At 37.8% G+C, this 26,314-nt stretch overlaps 1 protein-coding gene across 3 annotated transcripts in view; it reads left to right on the top strand.

Moving 5' to 3' along the window:
• The window catches only part of HIKESHI (heat shock protein nuclear import factor hikeshi), a 39,230-nt gene that overhangs the window by 10,836 nt on the left and 2,080 nt on the right, over nt 1–26,314 (top strand). Inside the window, exons 3-5 of one of the 3 annotated variants that reach the window (XM_045894573.3) lie at nt 20,899–21,050; nt 22,775–22,932; nt 23,054–23,155. In XM_045894573.3, coding sequence (XP_045750529.1) covers nt 20,899–21,050; nt 22,775–22,900 — 278 coding nt within the window. In that variant the 3' untranslated portion in view covers nt 22,901–22,932; nt 23,054–23,155. Of the gene's footprint in view, nt 1–20,898; nt 21,051–22,774; nt 22,933–23,053; nt 23,156–26,314 lie in introns of those variants that run through there. The other 2 variants (XM_064576809.1, XM_045894572.2) reach the window with 2 other exon arrangements.

The following is a 26,314-nucleotide window of genomic DNA, read 5'->3' as shown; positions in this document are numbered from 1 at the left end:
ATGTTGTAGTATATATCAGTAGTTTGTTCCTTTTTATTTCTGGGTAGTATTCCATTGTATGAATGTGCCACTATTTGTTCATCCATTCACCTGTTGATGGATATTTGGATTGTTTAAGGGTTTTCATTCATAAAAATAAAACTGATATATAAACATTTGTATATAAGTCTTTGTGTGGACACATGCCCTCCTTTCTCTTGGGTAAATGTCTAGGAGTGGAATGGCTGGATTATATGGTAGTTGTATGTTTAACTTTTTAAAAAATTGCCAATCTATTTTCCAACACGGTTGTTCCATTTTACATTCAGCCAGCCGTGTATGAATGTTCTAGTTTCTCCACATCCTTGCCAGCGCCTGGTTTGGTCAGTTTTAGGCAGTCTAATAGGTGTGTAGAGGTATACACTGTGTTTTAAATTTGCATTTCCCTAGTGACTATGGATGTTGAGCACTTTTTCATGTACTTATTTGCATATCTATATATGTTTCTTGTTGAAATGTCTGTTTAAGTCTTTTGTCTGTTTTTTTTACTGGGTGGTTTTATTACTGAGTTTCGAGAGTTCTGTATATCTATATTCTTTTTTTTTTTTTTTTTTAAGATTTTGTTTATTTGACAGAGAGACAGCCAGAGAGGGAACACAAGCAGGGGGAGCAGGAGAGGGAGAGGGAGAAGCAGGCTTCCCCGCAGAGCAGGGAGCCTGATGTGGGGCTCGATCAAGGACCCTGGGATCATGACCTGAGCTGAAGGCAGATGCTTAACGACTGAGCCACCTAGGTGCCCCGAGAGTTCTGTATATATTCTCGATACAAGTTCTTTATTAGATATGTGATTTGAAAATGTTTTTTCCCCAGTCTTTGACTTGTCTTTTCTCTTAACAGTGTCTTTGATAGAGCAGAAGGTTTTAATTTTGATAAAGTCCAGTTTTTCAATTTGTTCTTTTATGGATTGTGCTTTTGGTACTGAGCCTAAGAATAAGAAATCTTTGCCTAATCCAAGGTCAACAAGGTTTTCTCTTCGTATTTTAGTTTTAGATTTTATACTTCTATCTGGGATCCAGTTTGAATTAATTTTGTATTTTGTGCAAGGTATAGATTGAAGTTCAATTTTTTTTTCAAATGGATAGCCAACTGTTCTAGCACCATTTATTGAAAAGACAAAAATAATGGCACATTTTTCTGCATCCATTATCAAGCATGTTCACTTTGATATTCATTGGGGGCTCCCAAAGTGCTCCATTTTAAAATACGAACATACATAAATGAATATTTATATATTGATTTAAAAAGACAAAGAAATGGAAATAGATACTATTATTTTTTTTTAAACAATAAATTACTAGTTTGAAGACATGCTAGAAGATTAGATGGATACTGGTAAATATTTAACAATATAGGAAGAGGAGCAGCTAATTGAGGGGGAAGAGAGGTGATGTTTTTGGTTTGGGTTTGAGGAGCCTCTGGGACATGATAGCAGTGCCTCAAATATAAAGTGGTAGGTTTTGTTTGTATAGCAATAGGCTAGTAGCCAGCTAACTGTTAACCGTTTGCATAGTTGGAAAGTGCAGGTCTATTTTGTACGCAGACTCATATGCATTGATTAAGGTAAATATTAGCCAGCAGCCAGCAGGACCCATTGTTTGTTTTGGAGACATACCAATTATATTGTCAATTTAATGCCCACCTTTTCCTCTCTTCTCTTTGCCCCAACTTTGCCAACATTTTGTATTTCTTTTTATTTGTGATCATCACTGTATTCCTTGCAGGATATGGCTTTGGGAATAGTGAGGTGTGTTTTCTTTTATCCTTTTTGCATTGCCTTTGGCTGTCTTCCCTTTTCTCTTGTGTTAACCAACACGTTGGAGCTTGGGGTGAGGGTGGCATTTGGGGTCATAAGAACCCAGACATTTCCTTATTGTGTTATTTCATCGAATTTGGAGAATATTCAACAGTCAAAAATGGGTTAATCCAATTGCTATAACTGGGACAGTAATAACTCAGTGAGATATATTTTCTGTTTTGGAGTTAGGTAAAATAGTCTAAAACTCAATCCCAGAGTAATACCTGATTCAATACAAGAAAATGGATCCATTATGATAATAAGATTAGTCCTTTATTCTCCTGCCTTTTTAAAAATAAATGATCTGTCATCATTTCCATTATAACATGGCTATTGATAATTTTATCCATTAAAACATTTTCAGGGCAGTATTTATGATGGGTAAAGCACAACGTTTTACTAAAGAAAAATAAAGCAGCTTAAATGTTTAGAGATTTAGTGCATATCAACATTAAGCAAAAGATAAAATGCTGTTAAATATTTTTGTTTTTTTACTAGTAAGTTTGGAAAAGCACTTTTTGGATGTCTAAAGTATCAGGATTATTATTTTTTATTATTATTTTTTATATTAACATATAATGTATTTGTTTAACGGGTACAGGTCTGTGATTCATCAGTCTTACACAACACCCATTGCTCACCATAGCACATACCTTCCCCAGTGTCCATCACCCAGCCACCCCCATCCCCCCCACCCCCCACCACTCCAGCAACCCTCAGTTTGTTTCCTGAGATTGAGTCTCTTATGGTTCGTCTCCCTCTCTGGTTTCTTCTTGTTTCATTGTTTCCTCCCCTATGATCCTCTGTCTTGTTTCTTAAATTCCACATTATCATTATATATATACACACACACACACATATATATACCCCACATCTTCTTTATCCATTCATCTGTCGATGGACATCTGGGCTCTTTTCCATATTTTGAAAAGCCATGAATTCTATGTGCTGTATTCCCCTAGTGCTGGGGTTTTGCCATTCTCATTGATGGGTAAACATGGTCTTGGCTGGATGTTCTTGCTGATCTTCTGGGGGAGGGGCCTGTTGGGTTGATTCTCAAATGTCTTTGCCCCTGGTGGAATTACATCGCCCTTGCCAGGGGCCAGGCTAAGTAATCTGCTTGGGTTTGCTGTATGTGGCTTTTGTTCCCTGCAGGCTTTCCGAGCAGCTTTAAAGGATGAGAATGAAATTGGCAGCCTCCCAATCTCTGACCCTGGAGCCAAAAGCTTGGGGCCCCACTGCTCAGTGCTCCCTCAGAGAAAAGCAGTCAATCACTCCTGTCTCCCCGGTCTCTGGCCGCACTCCGTGTTCACCCGGCCTGTGACCGAGTGTTTCTATCTCAGGCACACGACCCCATTTGGAGTCTCAAACCCAGCAGATTCCTGTGGTGTGCTGCCATGCCTCCCGGGGGAGGAAGGGGAGTCTCCCTGGATCTGCTGCTTGTTGGGTCCCTGCTGGAAGAACAGTGGTCCGACTGTGCCACGGAATACGGGGTTTATGGCAACCCTCAGCTGAGAGCCCACTCCTCGGCTCCGTCTCTGCAGCCGGCTTCCCTGCTTCGATACGTGGGAGCTCTGCCGCACTGAGGCACCCCAGGTCTTTCTGTGACCCCGAGGGTCCTGAGACCACACTGTCCCAGTGAGGGTTCCACCCCCCACTTAGCCACTGGAGCGACGTCTCTCAGCAGAGCAGACTTCTGAAGTTCGGATTTTGTGCTCCGCCGCTCTATCAGTTGCTGGTAGCCGGCTGACTTCTTTGTAGATGTCTAGGTTTAAGATAGCTGCTGCTCCTTTTGTTGCCCGTTTCACACTGTGGCTCTCAGTTCCTTTTTCAGGGACTATCTTGTATTCTTCTTTTTATTGAATACTAGTTTTAGGTGTAAAACATAATTGATTTGACAATTCTACACACTACTCAGTACTCACCATGATAAGTGCAGTCACCATCTGTCACCATACAGTGTTACTACATTACTGACTATATTCCTTATGCTGTGCTTTTCATCTAGAAGCTTCTTATGGAAGCAACCCAAGTGTCCATCAATAGGTAAAGATGTGTGTGTATACACACACAATGGAATAATGCTCAGCTATAAAAAAATGATATCTTGCCATTTGCAAAACATGGATGAACCTAGAGGGTATTCTGCTAAGTGAAGTAAGACTGAGACAAATACCATATGATTTCACTAATATGTGGAATCTTAAAGCACACAACTGAACAAACAAAATGGATTCTTAAATATAGAGAACAAACTGGTGGTTACCAGAGAAGAAGTAGGTGAAGGGATGTGCAAAATGGATAAAAGGGATTAAGAGGTACAGAATTCCAGTTATAATAGGTCGCAGAGATGAAAAGGACAGGATGGGGAATATATAGTCAATAATTCTGTACCAGGATTTTCAAGTTGTCTATTTACATTGTGAAAGTTTGGGAAATACACCAGCAATTACTTTAGGCATTTCTGTTAAATAAATTACAGAAAAGTACCTGCTTGTGTAGTTTAGACTTTGTTGTATATCCTGTTCCTCAATTAATTATTAAAAATCTACTTCACTCTTAGCAGAGTGTCAAGTTGACGACTGTTCTGTTAGGTTGTGTGTGTGTGTGAATGTGTGAATATTCAAATCACTTCAAGTCAGTGTTCAAAGGAAACAGATTAGTAAACTGAGATACTTGAAATGGCTTTGTGGAAGATTAATCTGCAGTAGGTATTTGAAGTATGAATAGATTTGGATGGGATGGCAGTGGAAGGATGAGAATTGCATTTGGAAATGATCAGTCATAGGGCGCCTGGGTGGCTCAGTTGGTTAAGCGACTGCCTTCGGCTCAGGTCATGATCCTGGAGTCCCGGGATCGAGTCCCGCTTCGGGCTCCCCGCTCAGCGGGAGGTCTGCTTCTCCCTCTGACCGTCTTCCCTCTCATACTCTCTGTCTCTCATTCTCTCTCTCAAATAAATAAATAAAATCTTTAAAAAAAAAAAAAGAAATGATGAGAGTCATAAAGGTAATATGCACTGCATCTCCAAATGGCAGTGAGGAGGCAGACTTTTAAGGGTGGCATGATAAGCTCCTATTTGAGAGGTATGGAGGGGCTAAGGTTTTAAAAGTAAAGTAGAGCTGTTGTGTGGTGGTTAAGCTATATGGGGTTTAAATTTTTTCTGGTAGGCAAGTGTTTGAGCAAGAGAGTGATACTATTTAAAATGATATTTTAGGAAAATTATTGTCCAGAATGGCTTGGAGAATCTGTTGAGATTAGAGCCAGAGAATTCAGTTAGGAAGATTTTATAATGATTGAAGGATAAAGGAAAGAGTTACATATACTGAATATCTGCTTGTGCAGGGCATTGTACTAGGCTTTGATGTGTTTAAATAGTTAATACACATGAAAGCCTAGAAGGGGGTATTGTTAGTGTCCGGTTCTTAAGAGGCCGGATTTCAGAGAAGTTACAATATTTTGCTCAGAGAAGAGAGTCTGTTAACTTTTAGGTATTATGTGTAGATCAGCCTCTTGAAACAGTTGAATGTTGTATGGCAATACCATCATTTGTTTAATTCTCAATTGATAGAAATGTGGGTTGTTTCCATTGTTTTAAATTGTTTTATTACCAATGCTACAATAAATATTCTTACAGATATCTTTGTACATATTTTCTAGCACTGTATTTCTGTAGGAGAAACTCCTAGAAGTGGAACTGAATGCCTGGATTAAAATGGCCTTTAAAACAAATGGTATAGGAGGCCTGGAGAAAGGGTACTGAATGTGGATAATGGATCATGATTTTCATGGCAGTTTTTAGAGAGTCGTAATAAAGGTACAGTGTACTTGGTACTACATAAAGGAACTAATAGAACATATTCTTTCCAAGTATAGTAACAGAGTAAGCCATGGGGTATTAGAATGGAAGGCCCTAAAAATAATTTAATCTGGGACATTTAGGTGGCTCAGTCAGTTAAGCATCCGACTCTTGATCTCAGCTCAGGTCTTAATCTCAGGGTCATGAGTTCAAGCCCCTCATTGTGATCCACGCTGGGCATGGAGTCTGCTTAAAAAAAATTAATCTACTCCTTAGTTTTACTGTTGAGAATCTTGAGATTTAGAAATTTTATTGCGTTTCTAAAATAGAGGAGGAATTAGGATCTAGATACTCAGATTTTTAGTTCACTGTTCTAAGCATAGTAAGTCTTTTCTCCTCCCAAAGTAAATTTAAGGAGAAAAATAGATTCAAATTTCCATTGTCTTACATGTATATATATAGTTCCTATGCCTGTAACTACTGTTTTCTGCCATTTTTATTTAGTAGTATTTCATAATGGGTTATGAAATTTTGATGTGTTCCAAAAGTATGAAGTCTTTAGTTTTTCCTTCTTTTCCATCCTTTTTTCCCTAGTAACCAAATAAAGTGAGAAACAGACACATTCTGATCTTCAGATGGGCTGGACTGGTAATAGAAGATGAGCTTTTTATATTTCTTTAAAGGGATAAGGTGACATGAGTTAAAAGGCTCTCAGAAACACTGATGTAGAGGATATGGTTCTTTTTTTTTACTTGTTTTAAATGATAGTATAGTACTACATTTTGTTGATAAGTTATGGTTTGATTACTTATTCCTTGTTGGACATTTTGGCTTTTTTTTAAGATTTTATTTATTTGACAGGGAGAGATAGCAAGAGCAGGAACACAAGCAGGGGGGAGTGGGAGAGGGAGAAGCAGGCCTCCCACTGAGCAGGGAGCCCGATGCGGGGTTCGATCCCAGGACCCTGGGATCATGACCTGAGCTGAAGGAGACACTTAACGATTGAGCCACCCAGGCGCCCCTTGGCTTTTTTTTTTTTCATAAGTCTCTGAACATCCTGTAAATTTTCACTTGTTTTATTGCTAGTATATGGAAGTACAACTGATTTTTTTAAAAGACTTTATTTTTTTTTAGAGCAGTTTTAGGTTTACACAAAATTGAGAAAAGGTACACCGATTTCCCATATACCCCGTCCCCACCCAGGCATAGCCTCCCCCATTTTAACATCATTCACCAGAATGGTTTTTTGTTTTTTGTTTTACCAAGGATGAACTTAGACACATCATAATCACTCAAGGTCCAGTTTACTTTAGGGTTCGCTCTTGGTGTTGTACATTCTTTGGGTTTGGATAAATGTTTAGTGACCGATATCTATAGTTACACTTTCACACAGAATATTTCATTGCCTTAAAAATCTGCTTATTCATCTCCCCCATCTCACCATTCCCCCTAACCCCCGATCCTGGGCAGCCACTTAACTTATATTGTCTTTCTGATTTTGCCTTTCCTCAGTGTCATGTAGTTGGCATCATACAGTATGTAGCCTTTTCAGATTGGCTTCTTTCACTTGATAGCTCATTTCTTTGTAGTGCTGAATGATATTCCATTGTCTGGATATACCACAGTTTTATCCATTTACCTACTGAGGGACATCTTGGTTGCTTTCAATTTTTGGCAGTTATGAATAAAGCTGCTTTAAACATCCATGTGTAGGTTTTTGTGTGCACTGAAGTTTCCATGTCTTTTGCGTAAATACCAAGGAGCGTGATTGCTGGATCTTATGGTAAGAGTATGTTTAGTTTTGTAAGAAGCTGCTAAACTCTCTTCCAAAGTGGCTGTGTGTGTTTACAGTCCCACCAACAAGGAATGAGTTTCTGTTGCTCCTCATACTCAACAGCATTTCACGTTGTCACACAACTGATTTTTGTATATTGACTTTGTATCCTGAAGGATGAAGGAAAGGGTAACATATACTGACTATCTTGCTAAACTCCCTTATTCTAGTGCTGCCCAGGATTTTCTATATAGATGATGCCTTTGAAAAAGACTTTTTACTTCTTTCCTTCCAATTTTGATGCCTTTTATTGCTTTAATGCATTGCCCTTATTTCAAGCACCATGTTGAATACAGGTAGTAAAGAGTGCAGTGAGACAAGAAAAAGAAATAAAAGACATAACAGTTGTTCTCTCTTCCTGTTTTATGAGTGTATAAAATTGGTGAATTGGCCCTTTCATCTATATAAAATGCCCTTTATCTCTGGTAATGCTACTCTCTTGAAGTCTACTTTGTCTAAAATTTATATAACTTTTCTGGCTTTCTCACGGTTAGTGTTCACATGCTATATTTTTTTCTACATTTTTTACTTTCTGACATAAATCTGTGCGTCCCTTATAAAGAGTATATAGTTAGGTGCTGCTTTTTAAAAACTTGTTCTTACATTCTATGCCTTTAAAATGAGATGCGTAGTCCATTAATATTTAACGTTATAGATAATGCTAGGTTTAAATTTTTACCTTGCTCTTTGGAGTTTTTTTTTTTTTTTAATATTTCTTCTGTTAGTTTTTTGCAAAGGTGTATTGTTTTTCTTTTTTTTTTTTTTTTAAGATTTTATTTATTGGGGCACCTGGGTGGCTCAGTCGTTAAGCATCTGCCTTCGGCTCAGGTCATGATCCCAGGGTCCTGGGATCGAGCCCCACATTGGGCTTCTGGCTCGCCGGGAAGCCTGCTTCTCCCTCTCTCACTCCCCCTGCTTGTGTTCCTGCTCTTGCTGTCTCTCTCTCTGTCAAATAAATAAATAAAATCTTTAAAAAAAAAAAGATTTTATTTATTTATTGGTGGGGGAGAGAGCATGAGTGGTGGGGAGGGGCAAAGGAAGGGGGAGAAGCAGACTCCCCACTGAGCAAGGAGCCCGTTGTGGGGCTTGATCCTAGGACCCCAAGATCATGACCTGAGCCGAAGGCAGATGCTTAACCAACTGAGCCACCCAGGTGCCCCTAGGTGTATTAGTTTCTTAGTGCTTCCTCTAGGGATTATGATATGGATTGTTAACTTTTCATAGTGTACTGTAAATTAATATTAACAAAGTAAACATCTATAATTTGACAGCTATGAAACTGCCATTTTTATAGGGCTTCATCTCCAGTTTTCCTTGCTATATTGGTCTGATTAGTGAAATTCTGCATATAATGATAAAAACCGTATGGCAAAAATCACATTTTGGTGATTTTTTTTTTTAAAGGTTTTATTTACTTGGGGGGGGGGCAGGAAAGGGCAGAGGAAGAGAATATCCAAGAAGACTCCCGCTGAGCGGGGCTTGATCCCTCGACCCATGAGATCAGGACCTGAACCCAAGTCAGTTGTTTAACTGACTAAGCCACTCAGGTGCCCCTTGGTGATTTATTGTGAATTAAAGATATTTATCTCCCATTTTTATCATCTTCATACCACAGTTCAACATTGCAACTCTTTTTTTTTTTTTTTTAAGATTTGTTTATTTGTCAGAGAGAGAGAGAGCACGAACAGGGGAGAGCGGCAGGCAGAGGGAGAAGCAGGCTCCCCACTGAGCAAGGAGCCTGATATGGGACTCAGTCCTGGGACCCTGGGATCATGACCTGAGCCGAAGGCAGACGCTTAACCAACTGAGCCACCCAGGCGTCCCCAACATTGCAACTCTTAATAGCATGTGAGTCAGATCTGGATAATTGGAAGCCCAAAGGTCTGTTGTCAATACTCTGTATATTTTCCCCAGAGTTCAGAATTTTCACATTTTTCAGAGTTGAATAGAAGAGGCAAACAGGATTATTTACACACCTTTGCTTTGAATTAATCTGGTTGAGAAAAGTATTCCATGATCAAGTCCAGGTTGCAGTGGAATTTTTTCTTTTTTTGTTTTCCCTCCAAATTTTTTAAAAATTCTAGTTAGTTAACATATAGTGGAATATTGGAAATTTTTTCAGTAGACTGCATCTTTAATTTTCTCAATGAAGTCTTTTGTGAGATAGGCTATTTTTATGTTTTTGATGTGTGTCCATTTCATTGGAAATCCCATTTTCCACATATACTAAAGTATTTCTTTCTAGTTCTATATTGTCAGATTTTACAGTGCTTTTTGAATTTTTTTCTTAAATTGTCTTACTTGAATTCTGAAAGTGTTATCTAGTCTTAGTAGGATCATTAAACTGTAAGAATACTAAGAAAACTCAGCATTCATATAGTATGTGCTCGTGTCCATTTATAATGACTTAAACATCTGTTAAAACCTGTAATAAGTGTGAATAATGAGATGCCATGTAATGTTAACTTTAAGAAGTTTTGGTTCACAATATATAAGGAACATGAGTACACTATCTTTTAAATAAAGGTTTAAAATTTTAATTCTGCATTTGGAAGGTGGAAGCAGTTTTTCTTACCAAAAATATGTAACTGAAAGAATTTATATTATGCACATTTATGCATACTTATATACATGTCTGTCAAAGGTAAATATTTGCGGAGATCATATATTATTTGAAGAGTTTGTTTAAGCCACATCCACATACTCTCATACACACAGAGTTCAACTTAAAACCTTCCTTTTCTCTGTAGGTTAACTATTTGTAAAGTGTTTCACGAGACAATGAGGAGGTGGTTCAATGCCTCAGTCAGGGAGAATTCCAGTGACATCTGCAGTGGAGAATTATATGGAGAATGGGAAACAGAAGAGGCCAAAATTGGAATAGCAGGTGGGGGAGTAGGACGTTAGGTCAGATATAATAAAAACTTACGTGGAACTTGACAAGTATTTTTTATTGTGTCTGTAGCACTTCTAACGTGATTGTACTTAATAGAAGAATAAGAAATAGTTGTTCAAATCACCTGTGGTATAAAGAAGAGAGATCGTATATTTATATGAATAAAATAGAGTATTGACTGTAGTAGAGTTTTGTGGAATACTCTTGTTAGGAAAAAAGGTAATATTTTAATGATTTAGGCCTTCAGAGTATATTGGGCACCTTGTATATAGAGGGTTATAGAAAGGTTTTACCTTTTTTCTTTCCCCTTTCTCTTTTCTTCTTCTTTTTTTTTTTATCCTGGCCCTACTATGAGGTAGTATTAGTTTGGAATGAAATTCTAAAAGTATCCCCATTCAGATATTTAAAAATTCTCTTTTGCATTAGGGATTTAAAACAACTTTATTTTGAAATAATTTTATTTATTTATTTATTTATTTAGAAATAATTTTAAAATTAGAGGAAAATGACAAGAATAGTGTGAAGAATTCTTACATTCTCCCATATTCATCAATTTTGCTACATTTTATTTATCATTCCCTGAGATCTTTAAATGTGCATGTATGGATATATTTTTTTTTCCTGAAACTTTGAGAATAAGTTGTAGACATTATGTTCCTTGACTCCTAAATACATCAGAGTGTATTTCCTAGAACGAAGGTACTCTTATATAATCATAGTATAATTATCAAATTCAGCAAATTTAGTATTAATATAATACTCTTGTCCAAAATACAGTATACATAAAGTTTTGCCAATTTTCTTAATAATGCCATTAGTAACAGGCATTATTCCCTCCATCTAGGATTGTTAGGATATTTAATTGTCTTTTGTCTTTAATCTGGCACAATTGCTCAGCTTTTCTTTGTCTATTATGACAGTGTCATTAAAAATAACCATATAAAAAGGCTTAGCACCCAAGAGGAATTTTTTTTTAAATTTTTTTTTTTTTTAAGATTTTTTTATTTTTTATTTGCGAGAGAGACAATGAGAGACAGAGAGCATGAGAGGGAGGAGGGTCAGAGGGAGAAGCAGACTCCCTGCTGAGCAGGGAGCCTGATGTGGGACTCGATCCCGGGACTCCAGGATCATGACCTGAGCCGAAGGCAGACGCTTAACCAACTGAGCCACCCAGGCGCCCCCCAAGAGGAATTTTTAAGAAATGTTAAAATTAGAGTTTATTATAAATCATCATTTGATTTTCTTCTTTATAATTCTCTTCTTTTTGGGCTTGCTGCCATATTTTAATGTCATCACTTTGGCTTTCTCTGCACATGACATATATAGTCTCTTCCAATTTCATTTAACTCAGTTGCCAGGAAGAAGCTTTTAAACTTATTCTAGTTTTTGTTTTAAAACTGGGTTGAGCTTGTCAAGGGGATTAGGAAGGACAACAAGAGTTCAAGATGCTCCTCAGTCTATTCACATGAAACAGAGCTAGTGAGCCAGAATGGGAGGGAACCTTTTACTTCCTGACATTTCTTGGCTTGCTTTCTTGAATGGCTTATTGTGAAGTAAGTAATGCATAAAAATCAGTGAAGAGTTCATATCATGGAATTTGGTATAAACCGATAGGATAATGAACAGAATGAGTATCAGCTTTAGAGCTTGATAGACCTATTTTGAATCCCAGTTACTGCTGTGTAGTCTTGACCAAGTTATTTCACCTTAGAGGGGATTACAGGTAAAATGGATTTAATAATACCTATAGTGCAAGTGTTTTTGCAAGCATTAGAGATAACGAATGCAAAATGTATAATAGTGCCTGGCATATAGTTGGTACTCAAGGAATAGTATGTTTTTATTTTTTTTATTTTTATTTTTATTTATTTATTTTAAAGATTTTATTTATTTATTTGCGAGAGAGAATGAGACACAGAGAGCACAAGAGGGAGGAGGGTCAGAGGGAGAAGCAGACTCCCCGCCGAGCAGGGAGCCCGATGCGGGACTCGATCCCGGGACTCCAGGATCATGACCTGAGCCGAAGGCAGTCACTCAACCGACTGAGCCACCCAGGCGCCCCTGTTTTTATAAAATCATAGAAAGATTAGGAAAGATCTTATGAAGAAAGTGAAGCCTATTCAGAAAGGTTAAGTAACTGTTACTGTTACTTAACTGGAACTGGAACTGTTACTGTTCCCATTAGAATGTAAGCTCCTTGAGAGTAGGGGCTGTTTGTATCTTTTACTGTATGTTCTTTAGAATGTATAGAGCACAGTGATGGACTTTTAGGTACTTGGTAAATATTGCTTGTTTAAATACATTTTAGACATTCAAATTCAAGACATTGTAATGTCAGATACATTATCAACTTTATCTGGTTTAAAATATTTATTGTTGATAAACCTTTGGTAGTTCCATTGCTCTTGAACTATGCATGAGTAAAAAAATGTAATTTCAGGTTTATCAGGCTTTCAATAGAAATGAAGTAAAGAGGTTTTAGAAATATATATTTGATTTGTAATTCAATACCAAGAAGGCTTTTATGCAGGCCTAATTAAGCTGTTCTATGTAGCTTTTTAGCATATGTCATGTTTAAATGCCAATTTATGGTGGAATTACTTATTTTTGTCATAAGTGTTTTCTTTAGTCATCTCTGCCATGCACACATGCAATATCCTTACCAGTGGACTCACTTTTAGGTTTTTTAGTTTCTTTTGGGGGGGCATTCATAACTCTTAGAAAGACTGATATTTCATGAGTTTTATTCTTTTGTAGAAGTCTTCTAAAGAATAAAGAGAACATTTGCTTGTATATTTTTATTTTTATATTTTTATTATTAAGATTTTATTTATTTGACAGAGAGAGACACAGGGAGAGAGGGAACACAAGCAGGGGGATTGGGAGAGGGAGAAGCAGGCTTCCTGCTGAGAGGAAGCCCGATGCAGGGCTCGATCCCAGGACCCTGGGATCATGACCTGAGCTGAAGGCAGATGCTTAACAACTGAGCCACCCAGGTGCCCCTTGTATATTTTTAAAAGTCATTCTATCTTGCAATCAATTACCATATGGGTCTACTAGACCATCTTACAAATCTAAGATGCATTTGATGATACCAGTAATCTTATTTTTCCTATATTGTGAAACATTTTGCTATTTCATCCAAGGAATTATTTCATCATTAGTCATCAACTGCTGTCAACCTTGCAAAAAAAAAGTTTGAAATAATAAGAAAATGGAAGAATGACGAGCTTAGAGCAGAGGTTGGCAAACTTTTTTTTTTTTTTTTAAAGATTTTATTTATTCATTTGAGACACAGAGATACAGAGAGAGAGAGAGCATGAGCAGTGGGAGAGGCAGAGGGAGAAGGAGGAGCAGACTCCCGGCTGAGCCAGGAGCCCGATGTGGGGCTCGAACCCAGGACCCTGGGATCATGACCTGAGCTGAAGGCAGATGCTTAACCATCTGAGCCACCCAGGCGCCCCAGGGACGGCAAACTTTTTAAAAATATATATATTTTATATATTTGAGAGAGAGTGAGCATGAGCGGGGAGTGGGGGGGAGTGTCAAAAAGAGAGGGAGAAGCACACTTCCCACTGAGCAAGGGGCCTGATGGGGGGCTTGATCCTGGGATCATGACCTGAGCCGAAAGCAGACGCTTAACTAACTGAGCCACCTAGGTGCCCTTGGCATGGGTTTTTGTAAAGGGTAAGATAGTATATATTTTAAGCTTTGTGGGCCACATATGGTCTCTGTAGCATATTTTTTAAATAACCCTTTAAAAATGTAAAAACTATTCTTAGCTCGCAGGTCATATGAAAATAGGTTGTGGGCCAAATTTGGCCTGTGCACCTTAGTTACCATTGCATTATCCTAGAGTCTTCATATTGCATTGTTTTAAAAGATTATGTCATCTTTCAGGAAAGGTAAAAGGAGATTGGAGACACCATCTTTATGCTGGTATTCTTTCATGTTTTTGCTTTAAAATTGACTGGATACAGCTTCTAAGTGGACATTGCTGAAAATGGGTGTGTGTAAACAAAGGCGATTAGAAGGCAATAGGTGTAGAAATGAAACCGATTAATTGGATTGCTTATTCTAAATAATTTTATAAATCTAAAAATGACAGTGTTTTGCAAATTATGGATCAAAGAAGATGCCTGTCCAAATTATGAGCCATTAAAAGTTTTCAAAATTTCAGGGTTTGAAGTATTGAATTTTGATAATGCAGTTGCTAGAAAAAGAACCAGAAGTAATAAGTTAGAAGCTATTAGAAGATGTGTTAAAAAAAAATCAAGAGGCGGATTTATATGATGGATATATTCCACATTTATTCATGACAGTGAACAGTGGTATTCAGAGAATGTGGCTCATTTTGGTTCTTTGTAACTTAAAAACCTGGGAAATGTGCAATGAATATTTGGATTTATTGAACTTCAGTACTTACTAAAAATTCTAATAAAGTTGTTTTTCACTGTCTTCCTTCTCGTGAAATTTTTTTTCTGAAATGACTTAAAATGTATATATTTTTAAAAAGTCCATTAGACCCAGACAGTAAGTAATGAAGACTGCTTTTCCTTGTGTACTAGCAGTAAAAGACTAGTTTGTAGGATTTCTTCCTCTGAGGTGTGCCCTATGTTAGGTTCTTGACTTGCATTGAGGAGGGACCCTTTGAGGAACACCTTTGAAAGATTTTCTGCTTTTACTATTAGAATGATTATTGAGGAATTACTCTAATTTTGTTTCTTCAAGACCAGGTCAGATGTTTTACTTTCCCTGTTTTTGTTTAATTTTTTGACACTAAGACTCAATGTAATTGATCATGTTTTTCTTTCTTTTTTTTTTAAAGATTTTATTTATTTATTTGAGAGAGGTAGCAAAAGCAGGAACACAAGCGGGGGGTGGTGGGAGAGGGAGAAGCAGGCTTCTGGCCAAGCAGGGAGCCTGATGCGGGGCTTGATCCCAGGACCCTGGGATCATGACCTGAGCTGAAGGCAGATGCCCAACGACTGAGCCACCCAGGCGCCCCTGAACACTAAGTTTCTATATTATGTTCCAGGGTTTCTTCCCAGTATTTTATGGTTTACAAACAAGAAACTTTGTACTTGAAGGTTATCAACTACTATGTCAAGCCCATTTTGAGAATAAGAGTGACTGAAAGAATGATTTAATTGAACAGTGGATCCCTTTGAAATACGAAGATTGCTGAAGACTTTTGAGTCTTTTTTTTTTTTTCTTTTAAGTTGTCTTAGTCCCAGAGACCTTTAAAATGAAGTCAGAGTATTTCTGTAGTCCCATCTCTTAAAATGGGCCTTAGCCAGTTTTACTTAGTAATTTGCTGGGAGCTTGCATTTGATAAAAGAAGGGGTTAGAGATGCTTGGGGAGATCACTCCCTGAGTAGTTAAAACTAAGGCAATAAAAGGTATTGAACATTTTTCCTTGATTGAGGTCATTGAAGCCTGTTATACAGAAAAATAGCAGTACATTTTCTGGCCTTAGCATAATTCTAGGTTTAAAACAAAGTTTTAATGGAGTAAGGAACTTCACAAGTCCATCTCTTCATAAAAGCAACAACAGCAACAAAAACTGGCAAAAACGTCGGAATCTTTTTCAGGACTCTGGAAACTAACCAAAACTTTGTAGCAACCAGGGAAGCATTTAATTAAGAAAACCGCTAAATCTTGGTTAAGAACAGTGAGCTTTGTAACATTTTAACTTACCTTGGACCCATCCCCTGTTCCTTAGTTCAGTGGTAGCCTTGGAAATAATAGCTCATGTTCTTGGTACTGGTACCAGAGGGAGCAGAATGGACCTCATTCACAACAAATTATAATTACAGTTGACCCTTGAACAACATGGGGTTGAGGCACCAATCTCCTGTGCAGTTGAAAGTCTGCATATAACTTTTGACTCCCCAAAAACGTAACTGCTAATAGTCTACTGTTGACTGGAAGCCTTACTGAAGACATAAAAGTTATGTATGTAATGTGTATTTTGTATGTTAAATGTGTTACATATACCGTATGTATAATAAGAGACAAAATAAGCTCGAGAAAAAATATTATTAAAACCACAAGGAAAGACATTTACAGTATTGTACTATAAAAAAAAATGTGTATAAGTGGACTCACATAGTTCAAACCTGTGTTGTTAAAGGGTAGACACTAATTTGTTTTGGTTTCTCTGGTAGTTCCCTTGAAGATTAATTGAAAAGACTTTCCTTTATCTCAGTAAAGTGACAGCCTGGGAGTGTTTGTCAAAAATATTTACCTGTGAATGTATGTGTCACTGCTGCCTAATGCACTGACAATGATTGGGGCAAAAATTGACTACAAAGCCTGGGAGGGAAGGCTGGGAATAAGATACTTTGTGGGTTTTTTTTTTTTAAGATTATTTGAGAGGGAGAGAGAGAGTGCACGAGCAGGGGGTAGGGGCAGAGGGAGAAGCAGAGTCCCCTGCTGAGCAGGGAGCTCAATGCAGAACTCGATCCCAGGACCCTTAGATCATGACCCATGCCAAAGGCAGACACTTAACTGACTGAGCCACCCAGGAACCCCGGAATAAGATACTTTGGGGAATAAGGGCTTTGAGTTCTTGGACCTGGAAATTTTTGGAAACTCAAAGACAGTATACAGTCAGGGCTGTGTACATTGTCGGGAAAGACCTAAGAAGGTTCTAAGTTTTCACTTCTGGCTGACTTTGGGGCTCTGCGTAAGCAGGAAGTGAAGACTGCGTAAGCAGGAAGTGAAGACTAAGTTGAAAACTACCTGGCTAGTATTAAAGGGATATCCCAAACACAACCGACCTGCAAAGACTGGGAGAATTTTTGGGTTCCAGGCTTTTAAAGAAATGTTTTTCCAATCAGTAGCTGACCACTAAGCTAATAGAAATGTCACCGGTTGCACATGACAAAAAATACAGACTTCAAAGTATTGGTTCAGAAAAGTTATTAAGGAAACAACAAATACTAACAATAAACCCTGAGGAGGGAAAAACATCTGATTTCTAGATTTGCTGCATTATAATATTCAGCATCCAGTTTTCAATAAAAAGGAAGCGTGCAAAGAAATAAGAATGTAAGGCCCTTTCAGAGAAGAAATGAACAGAAACTGTCCCTAGGGTTAACATTGGATTTACTGAGAGTTAAAGGAAACCAGGAGAATGATGTGCCATCAAATAGAAAATATTAATAGAGAAATTATAAAAAGGAACTAAACAAATGATAGAGCTGAAAAGTACGGTAGCAAATGGAGTTCACTAGAGGGCTTCGATAGATTTGAGTAGGCTGAAGAAAGAATCTGTGAACTTGAAGAAAGGTCCATTGAAATACCTACTTTGAAAAGCTGAAAGAAGAAAAATGAACAATGTCTGAGATACTGCCAAGTATACCAACATGTGCACAGTAGGAGTCCCAGAAGGTGGAGAGAGATGGGGTGGACAGAATATTTGAAGAAATAATGCCCTAAAACTTTCTGAATTTGATGAAAAACATTACACACTTAAGTTCAGTAAACTCCACGTAGGATAAACTCCATACCAAGACATATCATAATCAAACTGTCAAAGAGAAAATGGCAAGAGAAGCAACTCCTCAAATAACAAGGATTCTTAGATTAACAGCTGGTTTCCATTAACAATGAAGTCCAAAGGCAGTGGGATGGTATAAAGCACTGGAAGGAAAACTGTCAATTCTCTATTGAAAGTATCCATCAGGAAGGAGAAGGGTGCCTGGGTGGCTCAGTCATTTAAACATCTGATTCTTGATTTCAGCTCAGGTTATGATCTCAGGGTCCTGAGATCCAGCCCTGCATTGAGCTCCACGCTTAGCTCAGAGTCTGCTTGAGAATCTCTTGCTCTGCCCTTCCCCCCACATGCGTGTACTCTCTCTCTCTCAAAATCTTAAAAAAAAAAAATGAAGACATTATCTCAGATAAACTGTGGGGGTCATTACTCAAAGACTTAGCCTACAAAAGATACTAAAGAGAGCCCTTCAGGCTGAAAAAAGAGGTCATGAGACAGTAATTTGAATTCCCATGAAGGAGAAAGGAACACAGGTAAAGGTAACTAGTTAATCATAAAAATCAGTATAGTACATTTTGTTTGTAACTCTTTCCCCCCCCATTTGATATAAAAGGCAACTTCATAAAATGGAAACTGTAGGGTGCCTGGGTGGCTCAGTCGGTTAAGCATCTTTGTCTTTGGCTCAAGTCATGATGATCCCAGGATCCTGGGACCAAGCTCTGCATTGGGCTCCCTGCTTGCTCAGTGGGGAGTCTGCTTCTCCCTCAGCTCCTCCCTCTTTCTCTCTCTCTCTCGCTCACTTGCTCTGCTCTCTCAAATAAAATCTTAAAAAAATGGAAACTGTAGAGGCGCCTGGGTGGCTCAGTTGGTTAAGCGACTGCCTTCGGCTCAGGTCATGATCCTGGAGTCCTGGGATCGAGTCCCGCATCGGGCTCCCTGCTCGGCAGGGAGTCTGCTTCTCCCTCTGACCCTCCCCCTCTCATGCTTGCGCTCTCTCTCTCTCATTCTCTCTCTCAAATAAATAAATAAAATCTTAAAAAAAAAAAAGGAAACTGTAAACCTATGTTTATGGGCATGCTATGTATAAAGAAATAATTCATGACAACACATAGGGAGAGAAATTACATAGCCAAGTTTTTATGTACTACTGACATTAAGTTGGCATTAATCCAAACTAGGTTGTTATAATTAAGATGTTTATGTTAATCCCTACTGCAACAATTAAGGGGATAACAAAAAATATATAGTAAAAGAAATGGTAAGAGAATTAAAATGGTACACTAGCAAGTATCTATTTAACACAAAATTAAATTCTCCAATTAAAAGGCAGAAACTTGCAGAATGGATTAAAAAAAAACATGATCCAACCATTGATTGAGACACAAAGTGGTTGAAAGTAAAGGATGAAAAAAGATACATGCAAACAGTAACTAAAAGTTTGAGTGGATGGACTAAAATCAGACTAAATAGATGTATGACAAAAATTATGAGCGATAAAGACATTATATAATGATAAAAGGGTCAATCTATCAGGAAGTTAATGACAGTTATAAACTTGTTTGCACCTACCAATAGAACCTCAAAATACATGAAGCAAAGCTTGGCAGAATTGAAGGGAGAAAATAGTTCAACAATAATTCTTGGAAACTTTGATATCCTACTTTCAGTAATGGATAGAATGACTGGACAGAAGGTCATCAAGGAAATAGAAGACTTGAACACTATAAACCACCTAGGCCTAACAGACTTAACACAGAACATTCTACCCAACAGCAGGATACGTTCTCATGTGCACATGGAGCATTTTCTTGGATAGACCATATTTAAAGACTGAAATCATACAAAGTATGTTCTCTGACTGCAATGATAGAAATAACAAATCTGGAAAATTTATTAATACGTGGAAATTTAATAAAACAGTTAATTTAAAAATATTAAAACTATTTAAGTTAGTCCTATTTAGTGAGAGGTGTGTGTGTGTATTTTTAAATCACAGAAAAATACATTGTAAGTTTTTATTCATATGCTTGAAAATTTAAGGAGAGTTTTGATATTTGTAAGGAGTATTCTAGTTATTAGGAATATGTGTTGCTCCAGATTTTTGTTCTTCAGTATTTGATTAAACATTTTATAGTCCTATGAAAACAGCAGATAACCAAAAATCTATTGTATGGTTTTTTTCCTTCAGACTAACTTTTCTGATTGTCTTATGTGGATTAAAGAAATTGGCCTCTATTTTCCCCATAGAAGTTAGATGGCATTTATAGGCTCGGGTGTATGCTTAATGACACATTGATTTTGAAAGGGACAAAGTTACTAAGTATTTCCTATGATAAGCTTTTTTTTTTTTTAAGATTTTTATTTATTTGACAGTGAGAGACAAAGCGAGAGAGGGAGCACAAGCAGGGGGAGTGGGAGAGGGAGAAGCAGGCTTCCCACTGAGCAGAGAGCCCATGGGGCTCAGTCCCAGGACCCTGAGATCATGACCTGAGCCGAAGGCAGGCCCTTAATGACTGAGCCATCCAGGCGCCCCTATGATAAGCTTCTTTATTGCCTGTTTGATGACATAACATCAAGTGTTATAAGGGGTGATCCGTGACATTTAGTAAAATATGCCATGTCATTTATCAGTAATAATGGTAATTTAAGATCTTTCTTTAGTGGAGTAATAAGAAAACGCTAAAACTAATTGTAAAGCTTAAAGAATATCCTTCCTTTGGAGCTAGCTTTGAGAATTTTTAAATGTAATTAATGCTTATTCATTTATTTTTCTCATTCTGTTACTTTCCGTTTCTACCCACAGTAATTTTAATGTTTGAGAAGTAACAGCTGTTTTTCTGGTAGGGAAAATTTTAGTTTTCTTACTCTTTGTTAATGTGGTAAAACCTAGCATTTTACATTTTTTTTTAAAAGAGACAAACGTTCATATAACAACTTTTTAGTGCGTGTAGATCAGAAGCTTTTCACATATTTACAAAGGAATTTGTATGGCTACAAGTTAAATTTGAAATTTGTGGTACATGTTAATTTTTTTCAGGAGAAGGAAGCCAACACCCTTTTGGAGCCATGAATATTGTCCGAACTCCATCTGTTGCTCAGATTGGAATTTCAGTGGAATTACTGGACAGTTTGGCTCAGCAGACTCCAGTAGGCAATGCTGCTGTATCCTCAGTTGACTCATTCACTCAGGTAATGCAATACACATTATTTTCTAAAAATATTTTAAAATCAAATTCTATACTTCATTTTTTTTTAAAGATTTTATTTATTTGAGAGAGCACACGAGCAGGGGGGAGGGGCGGAGGGAGAAGCAAGCTGCCAGCTGAGCAAGGAGCCAGATGTGGGGCTTGATCCCAGGACTCCGGGATCATGACCTGAGCTGAAGGGTAAGCGCCTTACCGACGTGGCACCTAGGCACCCTCCAGATTCTATACTTTAAAAAATTAGCCTGGTGGTAGAAAACCTGTAAAAATGAAGGTAAAAACATGTATGGCGTAAGTTACTAGCTTCCATGGATAATTTGGCTTGCCTGCTTTCTTCTATAGGTATTTTAAAATTTGTAAATGCTTTGATGAGACTTGTTTTTATAGTGATGAAATAGCTCAACGTGATTTAAAAATGAGATTAAATATTAGCTTTTTCTTTTTCCCTCCCACAGTTAGTATGCTAGGCTGTGGGTTTATAGTTGTTATCTGGATAAGCAAGATCCTTGTCTTCATGGAGCTTAAAGTGGCATAATTCCATGATGGTTGACTTTTAACCTCTGTATGGCAAAGGCCTGAAGAGGAGAATGATGGAGGCAGAGGTGTAACTAAAGCAAAGGCCCTGAGGTAGAAATCTGTTGTTTAAAGAATAATATGAAGGTCTTTGTGACTGGAGTAGAGTGAGCAAGGGTGAGAGATGGGAGATAATTGGGGAGGGGGCTATAGGATAAAATCATATGGTACCTCATTGGCTTTTATAAGGACTTTGATTAATTAGTTTATTTTTTTAAGATTTTATTTATTTACTAGAGAGAGAGCATGGGCACACGAGAGCACAAGCAGGAAGAAGGGCAAAGGGAGAGGGAGAAGCAGACTCCCCACTGAGCAGGGAGCCCAGTGCGGGGCTCAATCCCAGGACCCTGGGTTCATGACCTGAGCCGAAGGCAGATGCTTAACTGACTGAGCCACCCAGGCGGCCCTATAAGGACTTTGACTCAAATTCTGTTTGGAAAAGAAGAAATAAGAGAGTTTTGAGCAGGAGAGTAATAGGATCTAACTTATATTTTAAAAGGATCACTTTTGCATTTTTGGACAGACACTGTAGTGGGAAGGAAGAAGATCAGTTAGGAGGCTCTTGTGAACATCTAGATGACAGATGATAATGACTTGAACCAGGGATGTTTGGGAGGTGGAAGTGAAGGTGATTAAAAGTACTGGCATACCTCGTTTTATTGCGTTTCACTTTATTGAGTGTTGCAGGTATTGTGTTTTTACATACCAAAGGTTTGTGGCAACCCCAAATGGAGCAAATCTGTTGGCGCCATTTTTCCAGCAGCATTTTGCCACTTTGTGTTTCTGTGTCACATTTTGGTAATTCTTGGAACATTTCAAACTCTTTCATTATTGTATTTGTTATGGTGATCTGTTATCAGTGATCTTTAATGTTACTATTGTAATTGTTTTGGGACACCACAAACTGCGCCCATAAAAGATGAAGAACTTAACTGATAAGTGTGTTTTCTGATTGCTCCACCTACCAACTATTCCCGTGTCTTTTTCCCTCTCCTTGGGCCTCCCTATTTCCTGAAAAATATTGGTAACAACAATATTGAAATTAGGCCAGTTAATAACTCTACAGTGGCCTCTAAGGATTTAAGTGAAAGGAGGAGTCAATCCATGAGGCCAACTTCATTGTTGTCTTATTTTAAGAAATTGCCACAGCCACCCCAACCTTCAGAAACTACCACCCTCATCAGTCAGCAACCATCAACATCAAGGCAAGACCCTCCACCAGCAAAAAGATTACGACTCGTTGAAAGCACAGATGATGTTTAGCATTTTTTAGCAATAAAGTATTTTTAATGAAGGTATGTACATTTTTTAAAGACATAATGTTCTTTACCCACCTAATAGACTACAGTATAGTGTAAACAAAATTTTTATGTGCAGTAGGAAACCCAAAAATTCATTTGACTCACTTTATTGCAGTGGTTTGGAACTGAACTGCGTTATGTCCGAGGTATGCCTGTAGTTGATTTCTGGAGAAAATGTGAAGATGGAGTCGATAGTGTTTCATGATGTGGATCACATGAAAGGTCTGAGATTAAAGAGAGACATCAATTATAGCCCAGGGATGTTGGCTTGAGGAACTTGAACACAGGAATATTATGAAAAGAGCAAGTATGGGCTGGGAGTGGAATCAGGAGTTGGATTTTGGTTGTACTATGTTTGGGATACCTGTTAGACATCCAGCTGGAGATGACAAGTGTAGAGTTCAAGAGAGAGGTTTGGGATATGGATAAAAATGTGGGAGTCATCAGTGTAAAGACAGTATCTAAAGTTTTGAAGGGTGTATGATTACTAGAGAAGTAACTAAATGGAAAAATTGGCCAGTGACTGAGCTCGGGGCCATTTCAAATTTGAGAAGCTTAAGAGATGAAGAGAAAGAAAAAGAGCAGCCTGAAGTAGAAGGAGACCCAAAAAGTGGTGTTTTGGAAGCCAAGCAAAGACTGTTTTTTTTTTTTTTTAAAGATTTTATTTATTTATTTGACAGAGACACAGCGAGAGAGGGAACACAAGCAGGGGGAGTGGGAGAAGGAGAAGCAGAAGCAGACTCCCCGCAGAGCAGGGAGCCTGAAGTGGGACTTGATCCCAGGACCCTGGGATCATGACCTGAGCCGAAGGCAGTCGCTTAACGACTGAGCCACCCAGACGCCCCAAAGACTGGTTTTTAAGAAGGAGGAAGCCTCAGTAGTATCACACTGCTGATGTCAAGATGAGGGCTACGAAGTATCCACTGGATTCAGCAAGATGGAAGTCATTAAAAAGTTAGATAAGAGTTCAGAGAGTAGAAGGGGAATTTGGAGTGAGCTGGAGAGGAGGAAGTAGAAACTGAATATAGATGACTCTTGATGAATGTAGTTACAGAGGATAGCAGATAAATGGTTTGGTTGCTTGAGGCAGTGGGGACAAGGAATTTTTTTTGTTTTTACTATTTTTAATGGGAGATATTACATGTTTGATGAGAATGAAGCATTAAAGAAAAACTGATAATGCAGGAGAGTGGGGAGAATTGCTGAACCCCTTGAGTAGGAAATGAGAGCACAGTAGGTTGGATAATGGACAGTGTTCATAGTAATGGCTATATGGATACAGATGCAGGAGGTTGATAAATGTGATGAGAACTTATGCACGTTCTCTCTTGATACCTTCTCTTTGCTCAGTGAAACAGGAAACAAGGTCATCAGCTAAGATTGAGGGGAAAGGAGTATTGGAAATTTAAAGAAAAAAGATTATTAAATAAGTCCTCTGGGGGAGGAGGAGGGTGAATGGACTGGGAACCCCTTATGAGTTTGCTGGGCAGCATACTCATGAGGGTTGTGGCCATGAATTTAAAGTCAGACTTGTCACATGATCTCTTGAGAACAGGCTGAATTAAGAATGACAGAGTCTGGGTCTTAATGTTTTTTTTTTTCCCCCAGTAATTAAAAAACTGCTGTACTGAAAAAAGCAAATTGTAAAGCAGTAGTTAATAGTATCCCATAATGACTGTATTAGAAAATGTCTGAAAAATACATACCAAAGTGATGTTATCCCTGTAAAGGGGTAAGGAGACTTTATATATTTATAAATTATTTGAGCTTTTAAAATAAAGCATATGTATTTTTTATTAAACATTTTATTATGAAATATTTTACATATCTAGGAAAGTACATTCCACCAGTATTTATTGTATGCCTACTGTGTGCCAGGAGTTTTCTAAGCACAAATAAAAATAGGTAGACAAAATAATAGTTATCCTTGTGGAGCTCTCTTTATAGTGCAATATAAATGAAGACTTCTGAGTGTCTTCTGCCTAGATTTAACTGATATTTGCCATATTTGCTACTAATTAAAAAAAAAAAAAGTATTTCTGATACACCTTGCTGGCCTCACTGTTTCTCTTCTTCCAGTTCTTCTCCAGGTAGCTACTCTTCTAACTTCATGTATCTTTGCCATCCTATGTTAGTACTTTAATAAACCTTTTTTTTTTAAGATTTTATTTATTTATCTGACAGAGAGAGACAGCAAGAGAAGGAACACAAACAGGGGGAGTGGGAGAGGGAGAAGCAGGCTTCACGCTGAGCAGGGAGCCCAACGTGGGACTTGATCCCAGGACTCTGGGATCATGACCTGAGCTGAAGGCAGACACTTAAAGACTGCCACCCAGGCGCCCCCTATGTTAGTACTTTAAAAGAAACATTCATATATATCCACAACATATGTATGGCCTTATTTGTTTAAACATGTTTCTAATACATACTTGTAGTTACTCTTATTTCATTTCGTTTTTATTAATAGTATATGTACGTGGCTTAAACATCAGATGGTTTTACATGCAAAACAGTTGTCCTGTTATACTTCTTATATTCTGCTCTTATTCTGCTCCTCAAAAGCAGTCAATTTCAACCTCTCCCTCATTTTTTTTTCTTTACCTATTTCTTCCTGTATTTACTTCCATGTGTCAGAAAAAACTTGCTTAATCTTAACCAGTTTATTTGTTGTAGGTGTTTTCCATCAACTTTCCAATACCTAATGTGATTTAGCACTCTCACTCCTCTGCTTTCCAGCATACAGAGTTGTCTCTTCTTCCCACCTTTTGTTTTTAAGATTTTATTTATTTATTTTTTTAAAGATTTATGTATTTATTTTAGAGTGTGAGAGAGAGAGAGAGAGAGAGTATGTGCAGTGGAGAGGGGCAGAGGGAAAGGGAAAAGAGAGAGACAGAATCTCAAGCAGGCTGAGTGCAGAGCCTGATACAGAGCTCAATGTCATGACCCCGAGATCACAACCTGAGCCGAAACAAGAGTCGGACGCCTAACTGACTGCACCACCCAGTGCCCCTAAAAGATTTTATTTTTAAATCATCTCTACACCCCATCGTGAGGCTTGAACTCACAACCTGGAATTGCATGTTCTACTGACTGAGCCAGCCAGGCACCCCCACACCTTTTTATTATAGATTTTCACTAAATTAATATTCAGAGTTTTCAGTATTATGATCAGGTAAATATTTTTCAGAACTGAGCCAGGTGTATGTAGTACTATGATTACATTTCCTTTCTTGTATGACTTTTTATTTTTCTTGGTTAATAAATGCTTCATTTTTTCCTTTGCATGGATTTCTGTTTCCATGTCTAATTTATGCCCAAACTCTGCCAAGTATAAATTCCTATTCAGTATATTTTTAAAAAGCAATTTTAAATTTGT

This window comes from Mirounga angustirostris, unplaced genomic scaffold, assembly GCF_029215605.1.
Source record: "Mirounga angustirostris isolate CCGP_5_RB_7025 unplaced genomic scaffold, mMirAng1.0.hap1 SCAF_13, whole genome shotgun sequence".
Lineage (NCBI taxonomy): Eukaryota > Metazoa > Chordata > Mammalia > Carnivora > Phocidae > Mirounga > Mirounga angustirostris.
The sequence above is the reverse complement of the archived record's forward strand: the minus strand, read 5'-3'. Positions and strand labels throughout refer to the sequence as shown.